The 24,290-nt window shown below is 39.7% G+C and overlaps 1 protein-coding gene across 4 annotated transcripts in view; it reads left to right on the forward strand.

Annotated features, from left to right (window-relative positions):
* The window catches only part of STARD3NL (STARD3 N-terminal like), a 64,484-nt gene extending 40,788 nt beyond the window's left edge, over positions 1-23,696 (forward strand). For all 4 annotated transcript variants that reach the window (XM_054564031.1, XM_054564030.1, XM_054564032.1 and 1 more), the window contains 2 exons: positions 21,935-22,007; positions 23,265-23,696. In XM_054564031.1, coding sequence (XP_054420006.1) covers positions 21,935-21,990 — 56 coding nt within the window. In that variant the 3' untranslated portion in view covers positions 21,991-22,007; positions 23,265-23,696. The remainder of the gene's footprint in view (positions 1-21,934; positions 22,008-23,264) is intronic.
* The last annotated feature ends 594 nt before the right edge of the window (positions 23,697-24,290 follow it).

Below are 24,290 nucleotides of genomic sequence, written 5' to 3' on the forward strand. Positions count from 1 at the left end.
AAAGCTATCTCTCAGCCAGCAGAAACGATTAGAGTATGTATTAAACTTTTCATTACCTTGTTGTAAGGATTATTTCATTGAGACTTTTGCATGTCAAAGAACTCATTCCTTTAAAAAACTAGGTCTTTTGCACTGCAGTTCATGCTTTTGTATAGCTTATATTTTTCTAAGATTAATAAAATTTCTCAGCACTAATGTATTTTCTTAATTAGTTCTAAATTACTAATAAAGATAATGTGAGGAATACTTCTCATTCTTCAAAAAGCAATCCATTGGCTTCCTGCTGGTGACTTTTACCACCACCTAGTGGTAGTTGAAAATATTACCATTTCATTGGCTTATGATACTTAAAGGAGATCAACAAATGCTTTCACAGTGTTCCCCTGCTTTGCAAACTGAGACAAAATACAGATTAGTAGTGGCCAGAGATGGAGTGTTCAGAATGGCTTACTCTGCTGTATTATATTGTATATCATATTGTGTTTTATTATTTTATTGTCTGAGTGCTCACTTTAAGAAAGAATTAAAAACCATTATTGTAATTAATGTGCCTAGAAAAGTGGATTCTACTCTAAAGTTTTCTCATGAGGTCAGTGGCTGCATATTAAACAGTCTTTCAGCAGCAGAAGTTATAAGCTTGTGTTGTCCTTATACAGCTCTGATTGGGTCCTAGAGGTAAGAGGGCACCTGAGGACCTCTTGCCTTTTCTTATCTTGCTTTTCCAGCACCTAGTACAGTGCCTGGCACATAGTAAACTTATAACTGTTGAAGGAACAAATGAAAATAAGAGAGAAAGATATTGCAGGCACTAAAAATTGAAATGTTAGCATTTTTCCTTGTAAAGGAGTGACTTGAATTTTAGTATCACAAAGATTTGGAAAATTAGCACATTTTAGTAGATACACATTTACAGGACATAAAGATGTTTTGTTTGCAGGTTTGCTTTTGGTCTATCCATTTCCTTTCTGCCTCTGTATTAAATGAAAAGAACGAGGAAGCAAGTTCTCTCTCAGATGATAGGGTTGAAGTTGTTACATGTGGTTAGACAGCTTAAATGAAGTAGTTGTGATGCTGGGGACAGTATTATCTCCTAAATCATTGAGAGACTGACTGAAAATTAAGAATAGCTCAATTGCATAATACAGGGTGGGATGAAAGTAGGTTCACAGTTCTTTGAATGGAAAACAATACAAACATTAATAAATAATGATAATGTTTTGCGAACTCACAACTGTAAACTTACTTTTGCCATACCCTGTATAATCCGTGCTGAAAAAAGTTAGATGAAGGCATTAAAATTTGAATTTTAACACCTACTGAAAGTAATCATACATTTCGGTTTGCCTGCAATAGTCTTGGCTTGCTCCCGTGGCCCCATGTGATCATTGTTGGAATTTCTCTGATCTCTGAGCATATTCTTGTTTAGGTGATCAGTTATATAGTCATCCTATGTATAGTAATATATTTGAAACACCGTTATTTCACTTTTTCATTAAAATTTTGGAAATTATTAAAAAATCATAGTTGAAAATACTAGGTAACGTTCATTTTAAAATATTTATATTTTTTATTGAATTTATGGGGTTATTGGTTTCAAGTGCACAACACTATAAAACATCTGCACACTGTATTGTGCACCCATCACCCAAAGGGAAGTCTTTCCATCCCCATTTTCCCCTGATTTGCCCACCTCCATTCAGCCCTCCTCTCTATCCTCTGGAAATAATTATACTGTTGTCTGTGTCTGTGTGTTATGTATATATCTATACCTATAGATATATATCTGTAGATCTCTCTATCTACCTATATGTTTTTTGCTTAATTCCTTCACATTCTTTCTCAACGCCTTCCCCCTCACAGCTGTTAGCCTATTCCATGTATCTATGCCTCTGTTTCTATTCTTTTTGGTCGGTTTATTTATTTATAAGATTCCAAACATAACTGAGATAATATGGTATTTATCTTTCTTTGACTGGCTTATTTCACTTAGCATAGTAATCTCCAGGTCTGTCCGTGCTATCTCAAAAGGTAATATTTTTTTTTTTTTTTTTTGATGGCAGAGCAGTATTTTATTGGGTAAATATACCAGAGCTTTTTTATTCACTCATTTACTGATGGGCACTTGGGCTATTTTCAGAACTTGTGTATTGTAAATTATGCTGAAATGCACATAAGGATGCCTGTATTCTTTTGTGTTAGTGTCTTGGGTTTCTTCAGATATGCTCTCAGAAGAGAGATCGCTGGGTCAAAAGGTAGTTCCATTTTTAATTTTTTAAGGAAATCCCATACTGTTTCCTATAGAGGCCGCACCAGTCTGCTTTCCCACCAACAGTGCACAAAGGACCCTTTTTCTCCACATTCTCGCTAGCACTTGCTGTTTGTTGATTTATTGATGATGGCCATTCTGCCAGTCCTAAGGTGATATCTCATTGTGGTTTTAATTGCATCCCTCTTACGATTAGTGATGTTGAGCATTTTTTCATGTCTATTGACCATCTGTATATCCTCTTTGGAGAAGTGTTTATTCAGTTCTTTTGCCTAATTTTTAATTGAGTTGTTTATCTTCCTGATGTTGAGTTGTACAAATTCTTTATATATTGTGGAAATTAACCTCTTATCAGATATATCATTGGCAAATATGCTGTCCCATTCAATGGGTTCCCTTTTAATTTTTTTTGGTTTCTTTTGCTTTGCAAAAGCTTTTTAGTTTCATGTAGCCCTGTTTGGTTTTTTGGGGTTGTTTTTGTTTTTCCTTTATTTCCCTTGCCCTAGGAGATATATTGGCAAAAGGTACTGCTCTGAGAGAGGTCTGAGATTTCACTGCCTATGCCTTCTTCTAGGATTTTTATAGTTTCACAAATTACATTTAAGTCTTTTATCCATTTTGAGTTTATTCTTGTGTATAGTTTAAGCTGGTGATCTAGTTTCATTTTTTTAACATGTACCTGTCCAGTTTTCCCAACACCGTTTATTGAAGAGGCTCTGTTGTCAGTTCTTTTCTCCTTTCTCAAATATTAATTGGCTATATAGGCATGGGTTGATTTCTGGGTTTTGTTCTATTCTATTGATCTCTATACCTGTTCCTATGCCACTACTAGGCTGTTTTGATTACTGTGGCCTTGTAGTATAGCTTGATTTCTGGTATTGAGATTCCTATGACTTTGTTCTTTTTCAGATTGCTAGAGCTATGGTGTCTTCTGCAGTTCCATGCATATTTTTGGAATATTTGCTCTCAATCTCTTTCTTCATTTTTCCTACATAGTTTTCCAATACAGGTCTTTTACCACCTTGGCTATATTTATTCCTGGGTACCATTTTTGTTATTGCAATAGTAAATGGTATTGTTTTATTAGTTTCTTTTTCTGATAGTTCATTACTGGTGTTTGGGAATACCACCAACTTCTGAATATTAATTTTGTATCCCACTATTTTGCTGAATTCATTTATTAGAACTAGTAGCTTTTTGGTGGAATCTTTAGGGTTTTCCATATACAATATCATGTGGTCTGTGAACAATTACAGTTATACTTCCTCTTTTTCAATGTAAATGTCTTCTATTTCTTTTTCTTATCTGATTGCTGTGGCTAGAATTTTCAGTACTGTGTTGAATAGGAGTGGTGAAAGTGGACATGCCTGTCTTGTTCCTGATCTTAGGGAAAACACTTTTAGTTTTTGCCCATTGGTGGTTGGTTTGCCATATATGGTCTTTATTGTGTTGAGGTATGGTTCCTCAATTCCCACATTTAATTTTTATACTTGATTTTTTTATGTGGTGTATCACATTTATTAATTTGTGGATATTGTACCATCCTTGCATCCCTGGAATAAACCCCACTTGATCATGGTGTATGATTTTTTTAATGTATTGTTGGATCTGGTTTACTAGTGTTTTGTTGAGGATTTTTGCATCTATGTTCATCAGAGATACTGGCCTGTAATTTTCTTTCTTTGTTGTGTCTTTACCTGGTTTGGGGATTAGGATAATATACTGTCCTCATTAGAAGAGTTTGGGAGTCTTCCCTCTTGAATTTTTCAGAATAGTTTGTGAAGGATTGGTGTTAGCCTTCTTTAAAAGAAGCCTGTGAAGTCATCTGGTACAGGGATTTTGGATAGCAGGAGTATTTTTATTACTGCTTCATTTTGCTAATTCTTATCAGTCCATTCAGGTTTTCTGCTTCTTCCTGGTTCAGTTTTGGAAAAATGTGTTTCTAGAAATTTATCTATTTAACCCAGGTTGTCCAATTTCTTGGCACATAGTTGTTCTGGTAATTTCTTATCATCCTTTGTATTTCTGTGGTATTGTTACCGAACAAATGGACCTGTGTGTGTGGGGGCGGGGGGAAGGAGGGTGCCCAGATTGTATTACCGAAAAAATGATGCCCCCTTCCCCAGGGTCCCTCGATTGTAGGTCCTTTGCCCAGCGCCCTTCGAATTATGGCTCTGAATGGCAGAGTTTGGTGAAAAGGAACTATTTATTCAAAAGTTATACAGGTTTGATTAATGGCTAAATGTCATCCTTGAACCTCAAAATCCTTTTAAAACAATCACCAGCACACACACAGTCCTGCCTTCCCCCCGCTTGCCCAGCTAGGCCAGTCAGGCCAGTCAGGGGAACCGTCCTTCAGAAGAAAAAGGACAGAAGTCCGGGGCTCAGCTAGGCAGGCCTGTCGCGGATCTCAGCACCATCCGCTGTGTCGCTGCGATCTCCAGTTATTAATCCACGCCATGTGCACCTTCTCAAGGCCCACTAGCAAGAGTCCTTTCTCCCCTCTTTCTTCCCGTTTGGTCTTCACACTGTTCCCCAGAATCTGTGTCTCTTTGTCTCTCCCAAAGGCCCCTGTCTCTCCTCCTCCCTCTCCCAGTTACATTCTATATTAAGTCTTTTAAAACTTGGTGCTATGCAAAATAACCTTCTTTGCATATGAGGAATGAAGCTATCCTGTTACTGACATGCAAAATGACTCTCAATGGCCATGCTCAAGGCTCCCTACGCCCCATGGAAGCCCGCCCTGGGATGGGGAGAATATATTTTTTCTTGGACACCTCATTTTCTGGACCCTGTTACAAAAACCCTTTGAAGAGGGGGAGCCTGGCCCCATTACAGTATCAGTTGACTCTTCCCCTCTTTCATTTCTGATTTTATTTATTTGGGGCATATCCCTTTTTCCTTGATGAATCTGGTTAATGGCTTGTCAATTTTGTTTATCTTCTCTAAGAACCAGCTCCTGGATTTATTGATCCTTTGAATTGTTCTTTTAGTCTCTGTATCATTCAATTCTGTACCGATCTTGATTATTTCCTCCCTTCTACTCACTCTGCACCTTGTGTGTTGTTGTTCTCTGGTTCTTATAGTTGTAAGGTTAGGTTTTTTATTTGAGATTTTTCTGTCTTTTTAAGGTAGGTTTGTATTACTGTGAACTACCCTCTCAGGACTGCCTTCACTCTGTATCCTAGGTTTTGGGCTGTTGTGTGTTTATTTTCATTTGTTTCCAGAAACTTTTTGAATTCTTTCTTGATCTCATCGTTAACCCATTCATTGTTTAATAGCATGTTATTCAGCCTCCATGAATTTGAATGTTTTTGAGTTTGTTTTTTGAGATTGGTTTCTAGTTTCAAGCCATTGTGATCACAGAGGGTGCCTAACATGATATCAATTTTCTTGCATTTGTTAAGGCTTGTTTGGGTGTTCTAACACATGGTCTATCTTTGAGAATGATTCATGTGCATTTCAGAAGTGAGGGGGGTACCCCATCCCACAGAGTCCCCTTGGCCACGGTGGATGAGGAAATAAGACACTCTTGGTCTGCCAGGAAAAGGAAGTGGCAATTCCCTCCAGTGGAGAATGCCCCAAACTCTTCTCTTAAAGTGGCTTCTATTGAGAACAATATGTGCAGGGGTATACAGCATGCATGCAAAGCTTATCAATCAATGCCTAAAGGCTATGTTTACAGAAAACTGATAGAGATCATAGATAAGAATTGAAGGAACACAGAGATTTACCTCAGGTCATGGTCTGGCAGACAGGGTGGCACACATTCGGCCCTCAAACCTGGGAAACTGATCTCATCCTATGCTTGGACCCCAAACATCAGTATTCATTAACTCAAGGGCATTCTTAGCAAAGTAATTTTCATAGGATTTAATGCATTCCTTTTCCAGGCCTAATTGTCCCCAGAGAACCACCTGATCCAGATCAGGGCTGTACCTGCCTTTAGTATTGTTTCAAGATGGTGTCAGGTGGGTGGAGCAGCCAAGAGATGAGACTTCTTTAATATAGAATGAGGCCTCTGGCCATGACAAAGCCAAGGCATGAGGGTCTTTTGCCCCTTCTCTGTGTCTCCCAAGTCCTTCCCTGACGGCCCCTATGCAACTTTGCCTGTCTTAGGTTGCCCCTGCCATTGACGGGTCTGACCTGTCATTGACTAACCAGCCATCCTCCAGGGCCAACCAGGGTGATGTGAGGTTGCAGCTCTGCAAGGGGGACAGGTTGTTTCCTCCGTGGCCTATTTTCCCAAGGCCTCCTTGCTCAGCTCCAGCCTTGGGACCCTCTTGCCTGTCGGTGAGGCTACAGTCCCTGAAACCAGGCAGGAAAGTTCCCAACACAGAAGAATGTGCATTTTGCTTCTTTAGGGTGAAATGTTCTATAAATATCAATTAAGTCCATTTGATTTAGAGTGTTTTTCAACTCTGCAATATTTTTGTTGATTTTTTAGTTTGAAAGATCTGTCCATTGTTGACATTGTGTGGTTAAAATCCCCTACAGTGACTGTATTGCTGTTTTTCTCTTTCTTAAAGTCCTCCAATATTTTCTTTATATATTTAGGTGCACCTGTGCTGAGTGCATGTATGTTTACAGGAGTTATATATTCTTGTTGGACTGCTCCTTTAAGTATTATGAAGTCACCTTCGTCTCTCATGGCTTCTGTTTTGAAGTCTATCTTGTCTGATGTAAGTATTGCTCGCCCAGCTTTTTTTCCTGTCCATTGCCTGGAATAATTTTTTCCATCCCTTCACTTTCAGTCTGTGTATATCTTTTATTCTAAAGTACGAACTCTTGTCGACAGTATATATTTGGGTCATGTTTTCTTATCCATTCAGCTACCCCATGTCTTTTGACTGGAACATTTAGTCCAATTACATTTAAGGTTATTACTGACAGGTACTTATTCATTGCCATTCTTTTCCTTTGTACCTGTGTCCCCCCTCCCCCCCTTTCTCTTTCTTCTTCTTAAATTAGTCCCCTTAGCAACTCTTGCAGTGATGGCTTGGTTGAGATGTACTTTTAGCCTCTTTGTCTGGGAAGCTCTTTATTTTGCCTTCCATTTTAAATGAAAGCCTTGCTGGATAGAATAGTCTTGGTTGCAGTTTCTTGTTTTTCATTATTTGGAATATTTCTTGCCATTCCCCTCTGGCCTATAGTGTTTCTGTTGAGAAAGAAGCTGATAGCCTTATTGGAGCTCCATTGTATGTTACCAGCTGTTTCTCTCTTGTTGCCTTTAATATTCTCTTTGTCTTTAAATTTTTCCATTTTGATTATAATGTGTCTGGGTTGGGCCTCTTTGGGTTAATCTTGATTGGGACCCTCTGTGCTTCTTGGACTTGTGTGACTTTTCCCTTTACCAAGTTAGGAAAGTTTTCCATCATTTTTTTTTTCAAACAGGCTTTGTATCCCTTACTCCTTTTCTTCTCTTTCTGGTATCCCTGTGATGCAAATATTATTATGTTTCATGTTGTCCCAAAGTTCCCTTAGACTATCCTCATTCTTTTTGAGCCTTTTTTCATTTTGTTGCTCTGTTTTTACCTCCTTGTCTTTCATCTTCCTGAGTGGATCCTCTACTTCATCTAGCCTGCTCTTATTTCCTTATAGTGTGTTCTTTATTGCAGATACTGCGTTCTTCATTTCCATCTGGTTCTTATTCAAGATTTCTTTTCATGCTGACGTAGATCCCACTAAGTTCCTTGTAGTTCTCACTGAGTTCCTTGAGCATCTTTATAACCATTACTTTGAACTCTGTATCTGATAAATTGCTTGATTCAGTTTCACTTAGCTCTTTTACTGGATATTACTCCCGTTTCTTTTGTTTCAAGGTTGTTTCTATGTCTCCCTGTTTTAGCCAGCTCTTTGTATTTGTTTCTGTGTATTATATTGACTTGCTTTGACTCCGTCTTGTGGAGTGGCCTTGTGTGTTAGGAGACCTGTGGGACCCAGTGGTACAGACTCCTTGATCTCCTGATCTGGATGCTCTAGGAATGGGTTATGTAGACTCTCCTGTTGTATTTGAGTCCCAAGGGATCAGCTTGTTATGAGGACCTCCTCATGTAGGTGCTTTGGGGATTTCAGTAGAGCAGTCTTCCAGATTACCTGAGCTAAGTGCTCCAGAAATGATTTTTGTATGTGTGTGTGTACGACGGTGGGGGTGGGGGGGTTATGTGTCCTTTCCTGTAGTAGTTGAATCTTGAATGCTGTTGTCCTGTTCATGGAGAGATTTAACCCTGAGGATGGCATTCTATTAGGATATACCTTATTCGCCATGTAGGAGTCGCTCTTCAGGGGCTCTCCCTGAGGTAGAGTAGTTCTCGGCAGGGTCTGGTGTCTGCCAGAAATCCCTTTGGCTGTGCCATTTGTCTGGATAGTTGGGTCGAGCTCTGGTGTTGTTGAAGCCCACAACTGGTTGTATTGGTTTTGGCCCCCCTTGGGCCAGGGCTCCAGTGCATTTCAATGTCAGATGCTGTAAGTAACTGGCCTTTAGCTACCCATCTGGAGGTACCATGCTCTTCAGTGTTTGTGGCTACATCTACTGGGCCTGGGTGTCTGTGGGAGGGGCCAGACCATGACCCAGGACTGGCTTCCAGAATCTCTGAGCCAGGGGCAGATCAATAAATGTCCAAGGCTCCCCTCAGAGTTTGGCATCTACCTGTTGGCTACTCTGCCCTTTCCTCTCTCTGAGATTGCCTGGACTTCTTCCAGAATATTATGAACAAAGGCTGTGGAGTGGACCCAAGCTGGCTGCGCCCCACTGACCCATCTACAAGACTTAGTTCAAAAGAGCATGGCTCTTTTGAGTGACTGGGCTGGGAGGACAGAACTAGTAGGTCCCCAACTTGGGAGCGTCATGGTCAGTCACTCAGTCAGGAGAACGTGGCCTCTACTCCAGGGCCAAACCACTCAGTCTCTGCTGGAGTCTTCAATTCTAGCTCCTCCAGGAAGAGCACACCACAGGTTCAGGTTGTGTGCAGCCAGCTGTCCACACTGCAGGGGCAAGCTCAGGTGGATAGGGACACTGGGACTCAGGAAAATAAATTGAGAAAGCCTCTGTTAGGAGTGGCACTGGCCGACATTCATTCCCTTATCTCTGTAGCTATGCTTGCTCGAGCCCCAGACTGGAGCCTCTGAGAGAGGTGCACTCTGAATGTCCTACCTCTGAAGTGAGGTGCCTTCCCCCTGCAACATGGGGTCAGGGGAACTTGGAGGAGAAGATCAAGGCAGCCCTTCGCTGGTAGTGGCACCAGCCCTCAAGAAGCAGGTGAGCTGCACGCCTCCCACTAGCTCTGCAGCCATGCTGCCTGAGACCCTGGCAGGAGGCTCAGGGTTCAGCAGGACGGGTCCAGCAGGATTTGGGAATGGAGATTAAGGCAGCCCCCATTGGCGTTGGCGCAGGCCCATGGGCAGGGGGTAGCTGCACACTTCCACTTAGCTCCGTAGCCATGCTTCCAGAGACCTCAACAAGGGAATCCTCCATTGGGGGTGGGAAATATTGACCCCTGTTCCAAAGCCACACAGTCCAATGACCATCTGAGAATCTGCCTGTAGTTTCTCCAGTAAAAGAGTTCACCTCACGTCCCCTGTTGGATGCAGCCAACAGTCCTTTCTGCCCTACCTGAACTTGGCAGGGTGATGTCATCAGTCTTTGGAGGACCGTGTTAGTACGCTCCCCCAGCTGGTAGCTGGTGGTGTGGTAATAGGAGTGCCCAACCCTGAAAGACTGTATTGAGTGCAGTGGGGAACATTGCCTGAGGACCAGGACCTCAGTAGCCAACCCTTCAGGTGTCTCTTCAGAGTCACGCCACCCAGATACTCTCTATATGGTTTACATATGCCCCGAATGCCTTCCTTCTACCACAGTCTGGGAAGGAGTGCCCAAAAGTGAGCTCCTGAGCATTGGCCCTTTAGGAGAGCACCTGAGATTCTAGCAGACTTCCTCTTCTTCCAGCGGACAGTTCCTGCCAATTTTCCCGGTTAGCTGCTATGCAGGTTCCTCTTCCTGGCCCCAGTGCCCTGCTTTTAAGGTCCTGGCATGGGGCACTACCAGCGAAGGGCGGCCTTGATCTGCTCCTCCAAGTCTCCCTGACCCCCTGCTGTGGGAGGAAGGCACTTCACTTTAGAGCTGTGACATTCATGCTATGCCCGGCAAGATTTCTTGCTCCTCAGGGTCAACTTTTACTTCTGGGATATCCCTGCAGCTTCTGAGACCCAGCACCTAGGTGCAGGGACCAGCCCTCTCTGCATCTCACCCCTTCTTAACAGTCTCTGTGTAGCTTCTTCCATAAATCCTTGGATGTAATACTCCTATTCAGCTGTCCTTCAGTTGGTCATTCAGGTTGATTGTACTATAATTAGCTTTAAATCTGGTTTGGCACCAGAAGGAAGCATATGTAGCCTCTACTTCCTCTGTAGCCCTCTTGGATCTCCAACGTTCATTTTTTTAAAAAACAGCTTTAATGTAAAATTTACGTACCATAAAATTCATACATTTTGCATGTGCAATTGCATGATTTTTAGCAAGTTTCAGTTTTTCAACAAATATTACAGTACAATTTTAGAGCAGTTTTATCATCCAAAAAGTTCCTTTAGACCTGAACAGACCCTTCTCCAAGGAGGACACACAGAGGGCCCAGAGGCATATGAAAGGATGCGCAGCATCACTAGCCATCAGAGAGATGCAAATTAAAACCACAGTGAGACACTACTTCTCATCGGTCAGAGTAGTCATCATAAACAAATCAACAAACAGCAAGTGCTGGCAAGGATGTGGGGAAAGGGGAACCCTAGTGTACTCTTGGTGGGAATGCAGACAGGCGCAGCCACTGTGGCAAACAGTATGGAATTTCCTCAAAAACTAAAAAGGTAACTACCGTTAGGCCCAGCAATTCCACTGCTTGGTTTATACACTAAGAATCCTGAAACACCAATTCAAAAGAACCTATGTACCCTAATGTTCATAGCAGCATACTTTATAATAGCCAAGTACTAGAAACAGCTTAAGCGCCCATCAGTAAATGATCAAAAAACAGTGGTATGTTTACACACTGGACTACTATGCAGCAGAAAGAAGGAACTCCTACCCTTCAAACATCATGGATGGAGCTGGAGAGCATCATGGTAAGTGAAATAAGCCAGAGGGGTGAAAGACAAATACCATATGCCCTCATCTGTAAGCAGAACCTATTCAACAAAACAAACAAGTGAACAAAATAAAACCAGAGACATGGAAATAAAAAACAAACTGACAGTAACTGGGGGGGCGGGGAGGGGGATAACGGGAAAGAAGGGGAAGGGTCTTCAAGGAACATGTATGTAGGACCTGTGAACAAAGACAACGGGTGGGGGGAGGATTGAATGTGGGAGGTGGAGGTGGGTAGGGCAGGGGAAAGAAATGAGGTGAAATGGGACAACTGTAATTGAACAACAATAAAGAAACTCCCTTTGGAAGAACTTAAGAAGTGTGAAATGAGTTTTTAATCATGGTATTGTATGATATAATTTTTAAAAAGTTCCTTTAATTGCAGTTAATCCCCACTTCTACATCCAGTCCTAGGTAATCTTTCTGTCTTGAAAATTTTCCCTTTTTGACAGACTAATATAAATGTAATCATACAATATCTAATTTTTTGCATCTGGCTTCTTTTACTTAGCATGATGTTTTTGAGGGTCATGTTGTAGCATGTGTCTGTAGCTTGTTCCTCTATATGGCTGAGAACTATTCCATTATGTGGATATACACCATTTTGTTTTCTCAAGTTGTTGGACATTTGGATTGTTTCTAGTTTTTGGCTATTACGAGTAATCCTGCCATGAACATTTCATGCACATGTTTTTGTGGGGACGTAAGATTTTTTTTTCTTAGATAGATTCCTAGGAGAGAATTTGCTGTGTCATGTGGTAGGATTCTGTTTAGTTATTTTTTTTTGTTTTTATAATTTTTTTAACTAATTTATAAATCATGTTTATTCTATTACAGTTGTCTCAATTTTTCCCCCTTTACCCCACTCCACCCATCCCATGCCCACCCCCCACTCCCACAGTCAATTCCCACTCTGTTGTCCGTGTTCATGGGTCATTCATACATGTTCTTTGTCTAGTCCCTTCCCCTTCTTACCACCATTGTCCCTTTTCCCCATCCCCTCTGGTCACTTTCAGTCTGCTCCATGTTTCCACACCTGTGGTTTATTTTGTTCGTTAGTATATTTTGTTGAATAGAGTCCACTTATAGGTGAGATCATATGGTATTTGTCTTTCATCAGCTGGCTTATTTCACTTAGCATAATATTCTCCAGTTACATCCATGTTGTCACAAAACGTAGCAGTTCCATCTCTCTCTCTCTCTTTCTTTCTTTCTTTCTTAAACGCAGATGGGTTTTATTTATTTTTTGAAATGTCAAAGTTAATTATATTAAAAAAATTTAAAACCCTTATAAAGTCTCAGCAATTACACCAACATGACACCAGCACAGAAATAATCGAGTAGATCAATGGAATATAATGAACATTCTAGAGACAAACATATATATCTGTCTAACAATATATGATTAAGTTGATATTTCAAGTCTATGAATAAAATAAACCTTATTCAACAAATAAGGTGCATGGACCACTATTACTTGAAATAAAACAAATATAGAGTCCTGTTTCACACATTATAAAAGAAATATTCAGGTGAGTTAAAAATCAATACATAGAATCTAAGGAGTTTTAGAAGAAAATAGAACTATTATTTTTCATAACCTGAAGTAAAATATTCAAACCAAGAAACTATAAAGTAAATATTGACATTATGACTATATTAAACATTTAAAACTGTATAGTAATATACATATAAAAAAAAGTTAAAGGACCAGGAATAGAATAGAAAAGTATTTGCAACACATCTAAAATATGGTTAATAGGTTTTATTTTGTTTTTTTAGGGAAAAAAAGTTCTACGAACCTTAAATCAATAAATGGATAAAGAATACCAAAAAGTCATTTAAAGCTTTAAAAAAATAGAAATGGGCAAGAAATATACTAAAACAGGTTTAGTTTCAACAAATAATAAGGAAGAACTAAAATAACATCATTGCACAATCAGATTAATGAGTATTAAAAATATTGGTACTATCAAGTATTGGCAACTCTGAAAGGAACTAGGTATTCATAGAAACTTTTTCTTCATTTTCAAGCAGTCTCTTTAGCATATCTTGCAATGCTAGTTTGGTGGAGGTGTATTCTTTTAGCCTTCTTTTGTCTGGGAAACTGCTTATTTCGCCTTCCATTTTAATTGAGAACCTTGCTGGGTAGAGCAGTCTTGGTTGCAGGCCTTTGCTTTTCATGACTTGGAATATTTCTTGCCATTCCCTTGTGGCTTGCAGTGTTTCTGTTGAGAAGTCAGCTGCCAGCTGTATTGGGGCTCCCTTATATGTCACTACCTCTTTCTCCCTTGCTTGCTTTAGAATTCTCTGTTTGCCTTTGATATTTGCCATTTTAATGATGATGTTTCTTGGAGTGGGCCTCATTGGGTTCCTCTTGAATGGGACCCTCTGTGCTTCCTGGACTTGGGTGACTTTTTCTCTCCTCCAGTGAGGGAAGTTTTCCATCATTACTTTTTCAAACAGGTTCTCTATCCCTTCCTCATCCTCTTCTCCTTCTGGTATCCCTGTTATGCGGATATTATTCCGTTTCAGGTTGTCCTGCATTTCCCTAAATGCCTCTTCATTCTTTTTGAGTCTTTTTTCATTTTCTTGCTCTTCCTGGGAGCTTTTTTCTACCTCATCCTCCGCTCGCTGATTCAGTCCTCAGCTTCATCTAGCCTGCTTTTGATTGCTTCTACTGTGTTCTCCAATTCAGAAATTGTATTCTTCATTTCCTCTTGTCTCTTACTGATAGTTTCCATGTTCTTTTTTATGCTGATGTAGTTTGCATAAGTTCCTGGTAGTTTCCCTGTAGTTTTTGGTAATTCTTTCTGAGCTCACTGAGCTCATTGAGCTTCCTTAGAACCATTGTTTTGAACTCAATATCTGATGGTTTACTTGCCTGTATTTCATTTAGTTCTCTTTGTGGTGATTCCTCCTTTCCCTTCGAGTGGGGTGTATTTCTTTGTCTTCCCATTGTTTGTGAGACTCTTCTCTTTTGCTTCTGCTTCTTGAGTTGATCTGTCTTGATTTCCTGACTTTGTGGTGTGAACGTCTATGGTTGGAGACCATTGTTTTTACCTTGTGGATCTGCCTCTGATAATGTCAGATGTTGACCCTGTCTGACCTTAGACAGTCTGTTTGAGACTTCCAGTAATCTACTGTTTGTGGCTGTCTCCTTCAGCTGTTAAGCTATTCACTCTGCACTCAGCAGGCCTCCTTAGACAGCTCAGGGTGGGGCGGAGTCCCTCCTAGGGGCGGGGTTATTGGGTCCTCTCCCGCTGCTGCCGCTGGGGGGAGGCGTCCGCGCTGGGATCCCGCCAGCTACTCTCTCCGTTCTCTCCCCAAAGCCTCCTTCTCCAGTCTCCCCTCAGTGTCACCAGACATCTCTGTGCCCCCTTTAGCCAGGGATCTACTGTCTGTGGCTGCCACTCTGCACTCAGCAGGCAGCTTAAACAGCATGGGGCAGGGCTGTTGGGTCCTTTGACACTGGTGCCACTCAGGGGGAGTGGTCTGTACCTGAGCAAGTTGGCTGCTGCTGCGTGGGGGATGAGTCAGCACCGAGATCCCACCAGCTACTCTCTCAGTTCTCTCCCCAAAGCCTCCTTCCCCAGTGTCTCCTCAGGCGTTTCTAGCCCACTCTGCCCCCGCCTTTGCTGCAGACCAGGTAAGTGGCTGCAAACAAAAATTTATTCTCTGGTCCTTTAAACATTTCTTTGCATCTCCAGCCACCTGTCTCTGGCAGAGAGCAACCGTGCTGCTTTTCGCAGCTGGCTGTTTTCTGTATACTTTTTGGGCTCTTGTGCTATGAGCTAGAGATCCCCGCTTTTGGTTTAGACCCCACTCTTCTCAGGGGGATCCAAATGGCCATTTCAATATTTTCTTGTGCTGCCGACCGCGGGTGCCCTGCCTGTCTTCTCAGGTCTGTACCGCACTCCCCACCAGTCAGATTGCGCTAAAGCCGATTCTTCTGACTCTGAGGTTACAAGGCTTCTCTCTTGCCACTGCTCAGTCATTCGTCCCAGGTGATTTCTCCACGATTTAGTTGTAATTCCAGGTTGGTCCTGGGAGGAGGCCAGCATGACTTCCACTCACTCCTTTGTTATCTTGATTCCTCCTGTTTAGTTTTTTAACTAAATAATTTCAAACTGTTATCCAAAATTTTTAAACCATTTTACATTCCCTCCAGCAATGTGTAAGAGGCGGGTTTTTCATATGCTCACTGACACTTGGTATTGGCTGAATTTTGACTGGAGACACTCTTGCACATGTCAAGTGGCATCTCCCTGTGATTTTAATTTGCATGCCCCTAATGACTAATGATGTTGAGAAACTTTCATGGGCTTCATGGTTATTCACCTATCTCCTTTGGAGAAATGTCTCTTCTAAGTCTTTTGCCTTTAATTTTTAGTTATGTCGTTTGTCTTATTGAGTTGAAGAGTTCTTTGTACATTCTAGGTAAAGGTCCTTCATCAGATACCTGGTTTGCAAATATTTTGTTCCATCTGTAGGCTTTTCATTTTTGTAATGGAGTCTTTTGAAGCATAACTTCTTAATGTTGATGTTAAGCTTATTGAAATTTTTCCTTCTATGGATAATATGTTTCAGGTTATATCTAAGAACTCTTCCTAACCACTATGTCATGAAGATTTTATCTGATATTTTCTTCTAGATTTTGTTTTAGCTCTTTCAGTTTAAGTTCATGAACCATTTTGAACTAATTTTTGGGTATGGCTGTAGGGAACTAAATTCATTCTGTTGCCTTTGGATATCCAGTTGTAACAGCACCATTTGTTGAAAAGACTAACCTTCAGCACATTTGTCAAAAGCCAGTTGACTTTACATGTAAGGTTTTATTTCTGGACTCATTTCTCTTCCATTGACCTGTATGCTCTCTTTGTACTAGTACTGCATGCCATCATTACTATTATTTTATTTGTATATGAGCTTTTGAAATCAGACACTATAAAACCTTATTTGAAAAGCCTGCACTACTGTTCCCAGAAACTTCATTTGTGTAAGTAATAAATACGTTCTCATCCTCTTTGGAATGTGGCGACATCAGCTTTCACGTCCAAATGGAATTTTGGGTGACTGCCCCCCAACACACCACTTATGCAGGGTGCCCATAACAGTCTTCCGACTTTGTTCTTTTTCAAAATTACTTATACTATTCTGTGTCTCTTGTGTTTTCATATAAATTTAGGATGTTTGTTAATTTTTGCCCCAAAAGCGTGCTGCATTATATTTCTAGATTAATGTAGGATGAATTGCCATCATGAAAATACTGCGTCTTCTGATCCATGAACATGGACTCTCTACATTTATTTAGATATTTTTCAGTTTTTCTTTGCAATGTTTTGTAGTTTTCCACATACATGTTTTGTTCTTTTCTTAAATTAATTCCCAGGGATTTGATTCTTTCTGGTTTTATTTTGAATGTAAATGTTTTCTTACTTTCATTTTCAGATTGTTCATAGCTAGAGTATAGAAATACAATTGGTATTTTGTGTATTAAACTTGTATCTTGTGCACTTGGTAAACCTGTTCTAGTTTTGGTTTAGTGTGTATTCCGTGTAATTTTTCTATATAGAGGATCAGGCCATCTGTACATAGACTGTTTATCTTTTGTTTTCCAATCTTCTGGAAAGCTTTACTTTTGATTTTCTCCAGTTGCACTGTCTAGAACATCCAATCCAATGTTGAATAGGAGTGGCAAGAGCAGACATCCTTGTCTTGTTGCTGGTCTTAGGGAAAAGCATTTAGTCTTTCAGCGTTAAGTATGGGACATTTACGGGTTTTCACAGATGCCCTTTATTAGGCTAAGGAAGTTCCATTTTATTCCTAGTGTGTTGAAAGTTTTTATAATGAATGAGCATTGGATTTTACAAATGCTTTTTATACATCTGTTGAGTAATCAGGTGTTTTTTGTTTTGTATGCAATTAATACAGTATATTACATTAATTTTTAGATGTTAAATAAACTATCTGGGATAAATCCCACTTGGTCAAGTTGTATAATCTATTATGAACTTTAGTGGTTTTGATTTGCTAGTACTTTTGGAGGGGGGTTGTACCTTATTGTCTGTATTTTTCTTATTGTATCTTTGGATTTGACAGTAGAGTAACGCTGGCTTCATCGAACACTTGGGGAAGTGTTTCCATCTCCTCTGTTTTCTGAATGAATCCTTGTTGTGAAGGATCAACATTATTCCTTCTTAAATGTTCAATAGGTTCTCCAATGAAACCTTCTAGGTCAGGAATTTCATTTGTGGGAGGATTTTTAATTATGAATTAAATTTCATTTTATATATAAATCTATTCAAATTATTTATTTGCGAGTCCATTTTGGTAATTTGTGTCATTCTAAGAGTTCATCCTAGGTAATGTAAATTACCTAGTTTGCTTATATAAATTATTTGTTACATTCCCTTTACTCCTTTTTTGTTTCTGTAGAATTGGTAGTAATTTTTTTCTTGATTTTGGTAGTTTGTGCTTTCATTTCTTCTTAGTAATTCTGGCTTGAGGTTTGTCAAATTCATTTATATTTTCAAAGAACTAACTTGTTTCCCTGGACTTTTCTGTCTTGTGTTTTAGTTTTCCATTTTAGTTGTTTACATTCCCATTTTTTATTACTTCAATTATTCTGCTTGGGTTGATGTGTTGTGACTGTTCAAGTCCGGATAAGTTCACGGGATTCCAGCCGGCGGAAGAAGAGTCTCAGCGCTGTGGGGATGCCTGACACGACTTCCTGTAAGGGTGGGCGAGCCATGCATGCTGCAGGCGGTGTGTCACGTTTGTCACACTGCATGTCACCTATCCCCTCTCTCTCCGGTTTGTGTGTCTGTGCTAGCAGGGAGCCAGCAGATTGTGTAACATAGTGAGATCCTGCGCATGCAAGCCCACTTCGTGTTATGGGAACCGTTTATCAGACCCAGACTCAAGGCTATGAGAACACGACTTTATCAGGCCCATTCCGGATTGTGAGAAACTGCGTCCCTTAGTTACCCAGACACCGGGGTGCGGAAGCCAGACTGCCTCCATTTACTGTGCAGTTGTGTTTAGCTTGCCCTTCTTTTTCATGATTGATTTTAAATCCTTTTTTTTTTTCTCATAGAGGCATTTAAAGCCATGTATTCCCCCTGAAGGGATTGCTCTAGCAACATCTTACAAATTTTGATGTATTGTGTTTAATGCATTCTGCGGTTTTCAGCTGTTGCTTATAAAACATGTTGTAACAACTACACATGGATCTCTTTGTATATATCCTAATCAGTATTTGTTTAGCTTATTAAATGTACAAACATTTCTCAACAAATTTGAGGAGTTTTGGGCATAATTTCTTCGAACATTTTTCCTGATTCTTTTTTCCTCTGCTTTATCAGGGAGTCCCAGTATATGTGTGTTGATATGCTCAATGTTACCTCATAGCTCTCGGGTTTCTGTTCAATTTTTCTTCAGTCTTTTTCTCTTTGTTATTTAGATTGGGTAACTTCTATTGCTCTATGATCAAGTTCACAGATTCTCTCTTTTGTCAACTTGAATATTCTCTCAGCCACTCTCTAGTGAATATTTCACTTTAGTTATTATAAACTTCTAGTCCAGATTTTATTTTGTTATCTGATCATTTTATAATTTCTGTCTCCTTGATTTATAATCTCTGTTGATTTGTAGTTTTGATTTGTACTTTCCTTTAATACTTTAACTATGGTTTTTTACAGTTACTTGAATATGTATATCTATAAAATAACAATTCTAAATATAAATATCATATTTACAATAGATTCTTTGAACTCATGGTATGCTCAATAAAATGTCTGGAAATAGAGATCTTTTGTATTGAGTTGTGGGTTTTGTTTTTTTCTTTTGAGAATAGTCACACTTTCTTATTCTTTGCTTATCTTGTAATTTTTTTATTGAAAGGTAGGTTATTGAAGATATACTGTGTCAACTGTAGATTCTGATTTCTACCCAAAAGGTTACTATTGTTAATGTCTGTTTGCTTAGAAAATTGCCTGGACTGAATCTGTGAAATTGTTTTTCCCATGGTGTGTGGCTGCTGATGTGCCTTTTAGTTTTTTATATTCTTTTTAATTGCTTTTATTTTTAAGCATAGCTTTATGGGTTCATGCCTTTGTCTACATAGCTTAGTGGTAGCAAGTGATGGACAGAGATTGTGATCAGGCACCTTAATTAAGTCTTCTGTCTTCTGCAAAAAGGATATGTGTATGTTTTGGCACATTCAAATTTCAGTCTATATCGAGTCCTCCCCAGTTTGTGCTTTCTTGTAAGTCTTCTCATGTCTCTTCTGTACACATGCTCATAGCCTCAGGGTTGACCAGCAACCCTGTTTGGCCGGCTTGGGCTCTTTTGGGTCCACTCAGCACACACACAACTTCAGCCAGGCATGTGTTGACTGTAGCCATGACCACAGCCTCAAACCAGGAGAGTCTCTGGCCCTTCCTGCTCGCACACAGCTGATTTTGTCAGTTCACCGCATCAATCCCCAGCCCAAATTATGGGAGGTCCCTTCAACTGTGAAGTTTTGTGGCAAGTCCTTATGGTCTGCCCTACCCTGGAGGAACCTTCATGCCTATCAAGCAAGGTGTTGGGAGTGGAGGACTTGGAAGCAGCTCCAGGCAAGAACACCACCGTTGATCCCAGAACTCTGCTCTTGTCCCAGCATCAGCACTCCTCAGGTGGTTGTATGCTTTGGTTCACTTTCTGAGTGCTGGAACAGGAAGTCTTGTTCATCTAGTCCAGTTTTATAGTTGTCTTTCAAGGAGATTTATTTGCTCCTCACTCCATTATAACCAAAAGTCCTTTCTAGCATTCGCTTTTAAATTACGAAAAGCACAGCTGTTATCATTTTAATTGAGAGTTTGTCTTTAGAGGATTCCCAAATAATTCCAAGACCTGTCAGTTTGTGGCTCACATGACGTTAGCCTGACAGCTGGAAAATGAGCTCAGAAACAAGAAGCTGGTGTGACTGTCTTCCTCAGACTCCTTTCGGTGTGAGAAGAAGGCCGTTGAGCCAGCCCACTGTCCATATGCTTCACAGCAGCATAATAAGCTGGAAAGTGAAGCCTTTATCACACATTTATCACACATTTAACCCTCACCCTGTGACATTTATGAAGTTGAGATGTGAGACACAGCCTTTTTTTAAGATTCTCGGCCTTTCATTCTCCTCCCATTGAAGTACCAACCAGGCCCAATCCTGCTTAGCCTCTGAGATCAGACAAGATCGGGTGCGTTCAGGGCGGTGTGGCCGTAGACTCATTCTCCTGTAGCGGATTTATTTTTGGCTATAATCCAGCCAGACATTCTCGGAAGCAAAGTGCGTTACCTGACAAGAGTCCAGCAGCAGGGTGAGGCAGGCTGCGTTTGTGAGTGAATAGGCTATACTCCTAACTACTGCCATTGTCTTCTCACTGCTCTTTTTGTTTTTCTTACGCCTGATTATTAATGTAACATGTGCTTTTTATAAAAATGTGCGAAGAACAAAATAAGAGTATGGTTCTTCAAAGTATTCAGCAACATCATTGTTGACTGTTGTTTCCTTCTACTTTTGTGTTTGTAATTTATGTAATTGTGGCCATGCTGCCTATATTTTATATCCTGTTTCAAAAATTATAATGTTAGCTTAGAGTTATTGTAGAAATTTTGGAAATGCAAATATGTATGTATGTCACTTGGTTGGTTGCTTCTGGTCTTTCTGATTTGCACACGTATTTAGTTCTATTTTTATCAAATATGATCTTATAATATATACAGTTTTTCATTACATATTTGTTTTTACATTATATGTGACATATTTTCCATGTTGTTATAGCCTATATAATTTTAAATGGATGCATGCTATTTCATGGAAATGTAGTAATTTTTAATCTCTGCTCTTAGACTTGGACTTTTTTTCTACTTTTTAGAGGGAAAGCTACATAGCAGAAAGCAAGGACTGTTTCCTCAGGGATATAGCCTAAGGAAATAATTCAAGAGTGGAATGAGTGGGTCAAAGGCACAACTAGTTTGGGGCTCACTAGACATTGACCTGGAATGGTCATGACAGTGGTCACTGGCAGCAGCACTTGAGAGTGATCATCTGGCATCACCCTTGGCATTAGGAGGACCTTACTGCTTTCTCATTGGCACAGAGGTTTTTAAAAAATATGTAGAATAAGTTATTTGTGCCAAAGTTCAAGGTTATTTGCACTTGAAAAACATAAGCAGGCTTGTCAGCAAGGAGGTGGAAGATGAATAGCCTTGATAATGATTCTTGCTTTGTATGAATGTTTTAAAGGAACGTAAGTAAAATTCTCTGTGACAGATTAGTGCAAGTGATATTCTATTTTATAGGTAGGTTTCCCTCCTGTAAGAAATAACATAGAACTTTATCTTATAGTTACAGTTTTGTTCACCTAAGTGTCTTGAGTATTAAACATGTATCTGTCCTTTAAAATGTTATGTGTATATATTGTAATTTTAAAGAAGTCATTTATTACTTTAATGAAAAGCAATACTTTTTCTGCTTTCCCTTTCTTACCATGTAGGATCTGAAGAAGCTGAAGAAAAACAGGACAGTGAAAAACCACTATTAGAGCTATGAGTACTACTTTTGCTAAAGTAAGTCTTTGAAAATGAAACTGTATCAACAAAGTGCTGAAATAGGGAGCATTTCCTCTAGTGGATTCAGAGTAAAATTCAAAGAATATGAGTGTTTATATGTAGCCGTGTTCATACTATTTACATGAATTTGTCAGTCACGTTTTAATTTCTGTAAAATTTCTTAATTTCTGTACGGGAATATTGGTGAAGTATGAAAAACACCTCCTAGTCCCAAATTTTCCAATAAGATGTATGCATTTTTGTTTACTTAGCCAGAAGGTCTCCGTTTCAGATATTGTCTGATTGCAGACCCTTTTTGTGTGCTGTGAGGGTAGCAGTCCTAGGAGGCAGGGTCCTGGTACTGCCTGCATTTATATCTGTGGAAGGTGAGACTTGGCGTGGTAGAGTGACTTGTTCGAGGTCGCATAGCTAGCAGGTGGCAGAGCCAGGATGCAGGCCCTCCTGTCTGGTACCAGTATTCACTCTGACCGTGCACCAGATTGTCTCTCAAGTTGTTGGAGCTTCTGAGGTTAAAGATGTGATCCAGTCCGTCAAAGCAGTAGTACTGGATGTGCCTCAAGGTGGGGGCACATTCTTAAATCCCATCAAATCATCAAAGGAAACTATTTCCACCTCAGAAAAACAAGATAAACATAAATTGTGGTAGTAGTGACTTTGCTTAATTATTAAAACACAGAAGGGAAAGGAGAGTAGATCTTAAATGTTCTCATCACAAGAAATAAAACAATCTTGTAACTATATATGGTGATAGATGTTAACTAGACTTATGGTGACCATTTTGTAATATAGTCAGACACCGAACTATTATGTTATATTCTTGAAAATAATATAATTTTAAATGTCAGTTTTATCTGAACAAAAGAATTAATAAAATTTAAAATTTCAAAAAAAAAAAAAAAAAGGAAAGACGGTAGACACATTCAGCATAATTGGGAAGCCAGTGTAGAGACAGATGGGCCGGCAGAGGCAGCTAGATCCTGGCGAACGGGGCCCTTTACCTGCGTCAGCAGCACCCAGCACTTCTCTGTCCCCTTCTTTCCACAACAGTGCTTGAGACGAAGGAAAAGGGTGGGCATGTGAAGAGTTGATCTTTTCTAAAATGCTTTGAAATAAATTCTTGTGTGCCTACATTAAATGCTTTTAATTGTCTGTAACAGAGCCCACCCAGGTACACAGACTTTGTTAAGGCCAAGTGTAGCATTTCTCCTTGTAAAACAACTTCTCAAATATTTTTGTGTTCTCTCTTTTTCAAAGTGTGAAAAACTCTCATTGAAAATGAGGGCAAAGAGGACTGGTGATGGGTCTCCCTATGGAGAGCTGAAGTGGTGACATCCACGGCTGACTTGATTGATTGGCGAATAAAGCATCTATTTATTGTAATACCTCACAGACACTGTACCATATTCACATGCATTTAGCACCCTGCCTGTGGCAGGTAAGGTAACGTAATGATCTACCCTCTGTTCAGTGAGACTGAGTCTGATCTGTAATAAATAGTTGCAGAAAGGTCTTTTGCTGTATTCCTAATCAACAGACTGCTTAATATATTATAGTAACACGTTTTTAGTAAGCACAATATCTTTTATTTGGATTCACTGAATGGAATTGTTTTGTTTCATGTCTCAGATTTCTTCTGTATCTCTTTTTTAACATCCTACATTTTCTTTGTGTTTTTTAACTCATGCACATGTGCTCTTTGTACAACTTTAAAATGTAATAAAATCCCATATACCAAAGTTACTAGTTTTATTTTTCTTGTTTTGCATTATTTATTTGGCCCAAAGTGTTGTAATTACCAAAGGAGGGGAAAGAGAGGTTTTAAGTATATATTAAAGGTCACCAGACATTTTGTATCTTTCTCTTAGCAGACTGGTTCTAAAGTAGTCTGAGACATCTTATTTGAAACCACACTATGAAATCTTTGCCATCATTTTCCCTTTGTGTTTAACTAATATGGATTAAAGTAAACTAAATTATATGGTGAAGTGATTTTAACATGTGAACTACAACCTCACTGCTTCATAGGAAGGCAGCATGTCTATTTGTTTTCTTTCTTTCATTTGTTTTCTTTCATTTAAGAAAAACTCGGTTGTGCATCATGGTAACAGTGCTGGTTTGGGTGGGAACTGGCCATTTGTGCAGATCAAATCAGCTCCATCTGTGCTTGTTCTAAGACTGGGCCAAATGACCGAAATGCCCTTGGGAGGCGGGAGCCTAACCAGGAAGAGCTTCCTATGGAGGAGAAAGGGAGATGGAAAGCTCCAGGGCCTGGCCTTGGGA

The sequence above is a fragment of the Pteronotus mesoamericanus genome, unplaced genomic scaffold, assembly GCF_021234165.1.
Source record: "Pteronotus mesoamericanus isolate MK-2021 breed Mesoamerican mustached bat unplaced genomic scaffold, CSHL_Meso_final scaffold_85, whole genome shotgun sequence".
Classification (NCBI taxonomy): domain Eukaryota; kingdom Metazoa; phylum Chordata; class Mammalia; order Chiroptera; family Mormoopidae; genus Pteronotus; species Pteronotus mesoamericanus.